The sequence below is a fragment of the Garra rufa genome, chromosome 2 (assembly GCF_049309525.1).
Source record: "Garra rufa chromosome 2, GarRuf1.0, whole genome shotgun sequence".
NCBI lineage: Eukaryota > Metazoa > Chordata > Actinopteri > Cypriniformes > Cyprinidae > Garra > Garra rufa.
This window is the reverse complement of record NC_133362.1, coordinates 3,936,355-3,944,651: the sequence shown is the minus strand read 5'-3', so window position 1 is coordinate 3,944,651 and position 8,297 is coordinate 3,936,355. Positions and strand designations below refer to the sequence as shown.

At 39.7% G+C, this 8,297-nt stretch overlaps 1 protein-coding gene across 2 annotated transcripts in view; it reads left to right on the top strand.

Moving 5' to 3' along the window:
* Window positions 1–3,521: 3,521 nt before the first annotated feature.
* The window catches only part of LOC141325139 (serum response factor-like), a 54,388-nt gene continuing 49,612 nt past the window's right edge, over window positions 3,522–8,297 (top strand). For both annotated transcript variants that reach the window (XM_073833631.1, XM_073833632.1), the window contains exon 1: window positions 3,522–4,187. In XM_073833631.1, coding sequence (XP_073689732.1) covers window positions 3,702–4,187 — 486 coding nt within the window. In that variant the 5' untranslated portion in view covers window positions 3,522–3,701. The remainder of the gene's footprint in view (window positions 4,188–8,297) is intronic.

The following is an 8,297-nucleotide window of genomic DNA, read 5'->3' as shown; positions in this document are numbered from 1 at the left end:
CATTACTATGTTTTTATTGAGTTAAAACGTCTTAATGCTGGATTTGTTTCAGCTTTTGTCTTCTCCAGATGTTAACTGATGGACCGGAGTGGTGTGGATTACTTGTGGATTACTGTGATGTTTTTATCAGCGGTTAGGACTCTCATTCTGACGGCACCCATTCACTGCACATTTAAATATATTCACACTTAGATCATCTAAGATGTAGATGAGTTTGTTTGTTCATTAGATTTGTATAAATGTGTCATTCCATCACTGTCTCACCAACGGATCCTCTCGAGTGAATGGGTGCCGTCAGAATGAGAGTCCAAACAGCTGATAAAAACATCATAATAATCCACAAGTAATCCACTCCACTCCAGTCCATCAGTTAACATCTTGAGAAGACAAAAGCTGAAACAAATCCGTTAAGACATGTTTAACTAAAATACAAGTCCATAATCCATATAATAACGCTGCCTCCAGTGAAAAAGTCCATCTCTGTTGTCTCTCACATCAAATCTAGCCACCTATTTGTTTAAATCTGTGCAGATTTCTCTCCTGATTCAAACCAGACCACTTTTTCACTGGAGGAAGCGTTATTATGAATTATGGACTCATATTTGAGTGGTGTGGATTACTGTGATGTTTTTATCAGCTGTTTGGACTCTCATTCTGACGGCACCCATTCACTCCATTGGTGAGACAGTGATGGAATGACACATTTCTACAAATCTGATGAAGAAATAAACCAGTGTCTCTATTAATAGAGTCTTATCTCACATTGTTTCAGCTGCGTCTCTGCCACTCGTCTGGACCTGTTAAACCATTTCCAGTGGTTATCTGTTAGTAAACACTGATGTCAAATGGGTGCCATCATTAGATTCTACAGCCGCACTGCTCTATTTTAAAACAAACAGCAGAGGAGCGAAAACATTACAAACATCAGTTCCGTCTCAATCTGAATGCATTTCAATGCAACTCAACAATTACTGTAACTTTGCAGCATTAAAACTTTTGTTTACCTCTTTATTAATGTGAAGCTGCTTTGAAATCATTTGTCGTCATCTATTTCTGTAGCACTTTATACAATAGAGATTGTGTCAAAGCAGCTTAGTAATAAACCTGTAATAAACAAGAAAACTGTGTCAGTGATGCAAACACAATTCTGTTCTGCATAAAGCAGCTCTAAAAAGAGCACAATAACCAACAGTCAGGTTTTTCCATTAAAGTCAGTTCATTGTTAATAATAAAAGAGTGTCTGTGCAATCAAGTCAATAATGTTGCCAAATATCAAGTGTCCCCAACTAAACAAGCCAAAGGAGATCTGTATTACATAAAACTTGACTTGAAAGGGAATAGTTCACCCAAAAATAAAAATTTTCTAAAAAAGTTTGTTTCTTCATCAGATTTTTTTTTTAGAAATGTGTCGTTCCATCACTGTCTAACCAATGGATCCTCTTCAGTGAATGGGTGCCGTCAGAATGAGTCCAAACAGCTGATAAAAACATCATGATACAACATCAAAGTGAACATCTTAAGAAGCCAAAAGAAACAAATCCATCATTAGGATGTTTTTAACTAAAATACAAGGTCCATAATCCATAACACTTCCTCCAGTGATAAAGTGCTCTATCTGAATCAGGAGAGAAATCTGCACCATTTACAAGCCCAAACAGCTGTAAACTTTAAAGTGTTTGTCTTGTCAAGATGTTAACTGATGGACTGGAGTGGTGTGGATTATTGTGATGTTTTTATCAGCTGTTTGGACTCTCATTCTGACGGCACCCATTTACTCCAGAGGGTCCATTGGTGAGACAGTAATGGAATGACACATTTATACAAATCTGATGAACAAACAAACTCATCCTAATCTCAGATGGCTTGAGGGTGAGAACATTTTCAGTACATTTTCAGTTTTGTGTGAACTACTGTACTCCTGTGTATTGTAAAGTCCAGCAGATGTCGCTGTGTGTGTGAGAGACAAAACAGCCAATACAACAAAGACTTTTCCAGTAGAGAACAGAGTTTGAATGACTTGCACTACTAGACAAATTTCACAGCCCTTATAATTACTTTTGATATGTTTAGATGTAGTTTGAGTTTGCTTGTTGTGTGTGAATGCATTTCCAATCTCTGTTCTGTACCCTAGAGCTTCATACAGGCTTCTGCTGCCTCAGATGCACCATAAATGGCCTCCATCTGTTGGACACTTTTTCCTGCTGATGTGCCTGAGTCACGAGTGTGTGTGTGTGTGTGTGTGTGTGTGTGTGTGTGTGTGTGTGTGTGTGTGTGTGTGTGTGTGTGTGTGTGTGTGTGTGTGTGTGAGATGAGCGTGAGTGGAGCTTCTTTTGCCATGTAAATGATGGTCGTCATCAGAGAAGAGCTCAGGTGTGTCTGTCACTCATGATGCTCTTCATACAGATGATGACCTCCGTCTCTCAAATGTGATGTTTCTTCACGTTTGCCTCTTATTTTCATAAAAAAAGTATTTGTTGTTCTGACACTTGGTTACATGCAAATGTTGTGTGTTCATGTTGATCTGTGTGCAATCCAAACATGAGAACAGTTGGTTCTCGCTCTTCAAAAGCTACTGCAGTGTTTTTAGTAGCACTTTAGTTGAGCAAACAACTCTTTTATTGCAGTCATACTGGTCTGTGTGAAACAAAATGTTGAGAGGGATGTTTAGGGATTTAGGTGAGAAACCAGCACAGAAAAGCTCTGATATGTCTTCTAGATGAGAAGATTCCTGCAGATGAAGAATACGTGATTTAAGTGTTTTAATGAAATGTTCAGCTCCCTCTCGGTACATTCTGAGTCTGAGGCTTTTAGAACTGTTTCTATGGGAACTGCATTTGTGCTGTAGTGCCATGAAATTACATAAATGCTTGTTGTGGAATGAATTGTTTGAGTTTTTTTCTGAGTATGTGGTTTGATATTAGGAAATAGATTAATATTTGTATTAATACTAATAGTATTATTAAAGTTTAATAATGCTTATATATTTGATAGTCCTCAGCACACTTACATAAATCACTTTAATAAACTTACTATTGTTGTTATTAATATCCCGCATCTATTAATAGAATAATTCAGCAGCGGACAGACGCGAAGCTCCTCCCCGTGGTGTGACGTATGAGGTGAGCGCAACCGTTTTGGTATTTATGCAAATTAGAGACCGCTTTAGCCAACCGCGCTGCAGGCCGTCCCCGCGAGAGCCAATCGCTGGACTCGACTGTGACTCGCCATATAAGGAGCGAGAACTCCAAAAAAGGAAACAGCGTATCTCTTTATATGGAGGAAAGTAGATCGGACGTTTTTAGATCCCGTCGCGCTGGCGCAGAGCGTTGCGAAGCGTCATATAGACGCTGTTGATTGACAGCTGTCAGCAGCTGGACGCGGAGTTGACGCGACAGCGGCGCGTCAACAGAGAGAAGCGCTGATTTCACGCGTTCGCGGTGCACTAGATAACGCGGAGGGATCGCGGAAGCGCTAGTGCGGCTTTCCTTTTAGAGAAAGCGCGTCGCTCACGGTCGCGGAGCTCCAGGAGGAGGTAAAGTGGGAGTGAAGCCGGCTGAAGGTGCTCAGGTTCAGCATCACTTCTCAAAGTTTCCACGCAGACTCTATCCGTGTATGAGCGCCGCTCCGGATCTCGCTCTCTCACCGACTGTCGCTCCAGCGCTCCGCTGCCGTCATACGGATCGTTCTCCCCGGCTTCTAGGATGTTATCCAGCCAGAGCGGAGCGGCTCTGAGTGGAACCGGATCAGCGGCGGGGAAGAGCGCAGGCCACGGCGCGGTGGTGATGGGCGCCGGGGTCCGCGCGGGGTTCGCCAGGGGACTGGGGCCGCTGCAGGCTGGAGCGATGGGGCTCGGGATGCCCGGGAGATTCGAGCCGGATAAAGAGGGACACCCGCACGTGTGCAGCGGCTCTGACGCGGACTCCGACTCGGGCGATGAGGACGAGCCCATGGGGTCAGTCGGGGACGGCCGGAGGGGAGGCGGCGTCAAGCGGGAGAGAGCCGAGATGGAGGCGGCGATGGTGGGACAGGAGGCCGGCTTGCCCTCCGGTGTGCTCGCGGGCGGAGTGGCCGGAGCGAAACCGGGCAAGAAGACCCGGGGCAGAGTCAAGATAAAGATGGAGTTTATAGACAACAAACTGCGACGGTACACGACCTTCAGCAAGAGGAAGACAGGCATCATGAAGAAGGTGAGAAACATCATGAAGAACAACCAGATCACTCAAACAGAAACTAAAGTCAAACATGTTTCAGCAGCCTAATTCTGGTAACTAAAAGGTTGTAGGTTTCAGTCCTGCAAGAGAACTGCATGACTGAATAGGATAAGTAGTTATATTAAGATTAAATACACAAAGTCATGAAATGAAAACTCAGAAGAGAGGGTGCAAACTTCTCTCCAAAAGAAAAGAAAGTCATAAAATTAATCAAATTTGTTTCTGCTAGAGCAGAGATGCACAAACTTTCAAATACAAAGTGACAAAAATCACTTTGACTGAAGATCATGGGCCAAAATTAAATGTTGCATTATATGCAATTGTTATATTACAAGTTTTTAAATCACATTTACTTGGTGTTTTATGCATTTTAAGGTAAAATTCAAAGGTTTATTAATTTTTTTAAATAGGATGTTTTTGCCAAATCAAAGGTCATCATGGGCCTTGGTTTGAGCTTCTTCTGAGCTCCACATTGGTTTCAGAGCTCTGAACTCTTACTGAGGGTTACTTTGCTTTCTTCCCGTTGAGGAACTGTTGTAGAACTAAGCCGCAGGTCTTCAGGAGTATGTGGGTTTGCGTGGGTCTTGTTCTTCTGTGGTGTCACATGTCCTGTCCTTCGGTAGGTGATCTGAAGGCACAACAGACGCGACGGGCTGTGAGCTTTAAATAGAACGAGCAACTGACATTCTCTATTACAGACCAGCGGCTCTGGTGCCACCCAAACCTCCAGCCATCATGACCCACATAATCTCAGACCGCCACAACACTCACCATTAACCAAGTGTAATTGCTCCGTTGAGAAGAGACATTAACGACTGACAAACAAATTTTTTTAAGTAATTTCTAAGTAGTTAAAGTTTCCTCACCTTCCATGTTGTTCCCAACTTGCAAGTTTTTTCCATAAAGCAAAAAATTAGCATTTAGGGTTTTTTATTCATGCTGAAAATGTGCTCACACTCAGGACATCTGAGATGTAGATGAGTTTATTTCTTCATCAGATTTGTATAAATGTGTCATTCCATCACTGTCTCACCAATGGTAGTGAATGGGTGCCGTCGGAATGAGAGTCCAAACAGCTGATAAACATCACAATAATCAACAATAACCCACTCCAGTCCATCAGTTAACATCTGGAGAAGACAAAAGCTGAAACAAATCCATCATTAAAACATTTTTATCTCAAAAAATTGAGTCCATAATCCACAATAACACTTCCACCAGTGAAAAAGTTCATCTCCTGTTGTCTCTCACATCAAAATCCAGCCTCATATTTATTTACAGCTGTTTTGGCTTGTAAACAGTTCTTGATTTTGATGTGCAGATTTCTCTCCTGATTCAGATTAGACCACTTTTTCCTTTTAGGATGTTATTATAGATTATAAACTCAATGTATTTAAATTAAAACATCTTAATGATACATTAGTTTCAGCTGTTGTCTTTTCCAGATGTTAACTGATGCACTGGAGTGGTGTGGATTATTGGGATGCTTTTATCAACTCTCATTCTGACGGCACCCATTCACTCCAAAGAAGCACATTTTCATTTTTGCCTGAAGTACTCCTTTAAAATGAAGTGATAGTCCCTGTTATTGGCTGTGGTTCAGCAGGTCTGAGGAACAGGATCTTTCATCAGCTCAGTTGAGCTGAACCTAAGTGTGGCGGGTGTCTCTCTCGGGTCCTCCTCCTGATCTTCATGATGGATTGAAAGGAGAGAGCTGATAGTCTTTCTGTGGAAAGGGAATTCTTCTATTTATTGTGGTTTGAGAAAGTGAAGGAATGAGAGTTTCTCTGAAGCTGACGCCAGCTGTTATCTGAAGCCTGTTAAATCTAGAAGTGTTTCAGGTGTCGTTAATGGTTGATAATACTATTCTGTTTTTATTTTTTTAGGATTTTTAGTTAGAAAACTTTTAGTTTAAGAGAGTTTGTGCATCTCATTTCCCATCATTACATTCTGTGATGTCTAATCCGTTAATTCCTGGTTAAATGGCTGGATTTGGACAAAAGCTAGTGAGTGAAGAAGGCATCCTCGTGGGTCGTAAACATCAGACAAATGTGCTTTGACACGACACATGCTGGATGTTAGTGTTAGCTGTAGTTACTTCACCTGCCGTCATTCATTCTCAGCGTCCTCAACAGCTGAGCAAACGCAGAGCTGATGATGAGACGATCAGAGTCTTGAGCTCATCTGCTGCTCTTTACGGCTCTCACACGCCTACAGCTGCTCCTCAAACACACTTTACACCAGAAAACAGACCTCATGGGAGTTTAGTTCAGTATCATGACAAAGGCTGCTCTGAGAAATGTTGTTACACTGTAATAAATTGCTTCTTACTTAGAAGTTCTGTCTTGTTTAGAAGTGCAAACATCTAATGAGTTTAGTACCATAAAATCACTGAAAGTGTAAAATGTTAGTACATTTATTTCAATGCAGCCATTTGTATTTTTGTGTTTGCATTAATCTAATGAAGGCATTTATGATCAGCGTTGGGGGTAACAAATTACAAGTAACTTTTTTCCAAAAACTAGTAAAGTAACGCATTACTTTTTAATTGACAAGAAAATATCAGAGTTACTTTTCCACCATTTATTGATTAAAAGCTCTCCTGTCCTCATGTTGAGAGAAATCAGGAGTAAGATGTTACTTTAGTTCTAGAATAAATGTGAACATGCATTAATTCATCTCACTCACTAAAAAAGCTGATACGGTGTTTTTCAAAATGAATAAAAACAGTTAAATTCAAGCAAACCTGCAATAATTAAATATGTTAAATAATACAAATATCCTTTATGTATTTAATCCCATTTTATTAACCGATGTCTTTGCTGCCGACCTTCGATGATCCAATTCATCCATACTAATAAGCAAAAATGACTCAAGATAATCTAACATTTGTTTTTCTTTTTCTTTTTTGCTGAAGAGTTGACATTTGTTCTTCTGCGGTCTACTGTACAGACGTCAATTTACTTTACTCTAAACCTGAGACTTTTGGTGTGAAAGGGCTTTTACATTTGACAAAAATAGAACTTTTTATATTAAAAACAAACAAGCAAGCCCTGCCCAGATTTAAAAAGTAACACAAAAGTAACGTAACGCATTACTTTCCATAAAAAGTAACTAAGTAACGTAATAAGTTACTTTTTTAGGGAGTAACTCAATATTGTAACGCATTACTTTTAAAAGTAACTTTCCCCAACGCTGATAATGATGACTGACGTGACTGAAGGATTCTAGTCTAGATCTCTGTAGTTTCTCGAGATGTTTTCTGGCAGCTTGAGCACATGATGCTTTGTTCTTGAGAACAGATGGAGATCATTTCATTCCTGATCCAACAGCTGAAGAGGAACGATGGGCATTTAAACTCTCCGCTGTTTTACAGCCGTTCCGCAGATCAAAGTTCCTCTTGTTTTACTCTTATAGTCTTCAGATCAGCAGCTAACTGATCAAATATGACATTAGTGACCCTGGACCACAAAACAAGTCATAATAGTCATTTTGTTGAAATTGAGATTTAAACATCATACAACATCATACAAAAATATTTGGCGAGATACAACTATTTGAAAATCTAGAATCTGAGGGTGCAACAACAAAAATCTAAATATTGAAAAAATCACCTTTAAAGGTGTTCAAATGAAGTTCTTAGCAATGCATATACTGTAAAAAAAAAATTGTTGAGTCAACTTAAAATAATTTGTTACCCTGCTGCCTTACAATTTTAAGTTCAGTCAACTCAAATAAGTTTAGTCAACTTGAAATGTTAAGTTGTACTAAGTGACAACTTAGATATTTGAGTTGATTAAAAAATTCGGTTTGTTAAACTTAAAATCTGGGTTTGTTACTCAGCATACTTTAATTTAGCAAGATTAAATTGATCAAAAGTGACAGTAAAGGCATTTATAGCTTATGCTATTCTTTTAAAATTTCAACCTATCTCTGAATCCTAAAAAAATGAAATGCTTCTTGAGAATGATTTTAAAGGATCATGTGACACTGAAGACTGCAGTAATGATGCTAATAATTCAGCTTTGATCACAGCAATCAATTACATTGTACTATATAATCACATAGAACTTAACTGAACTTAAA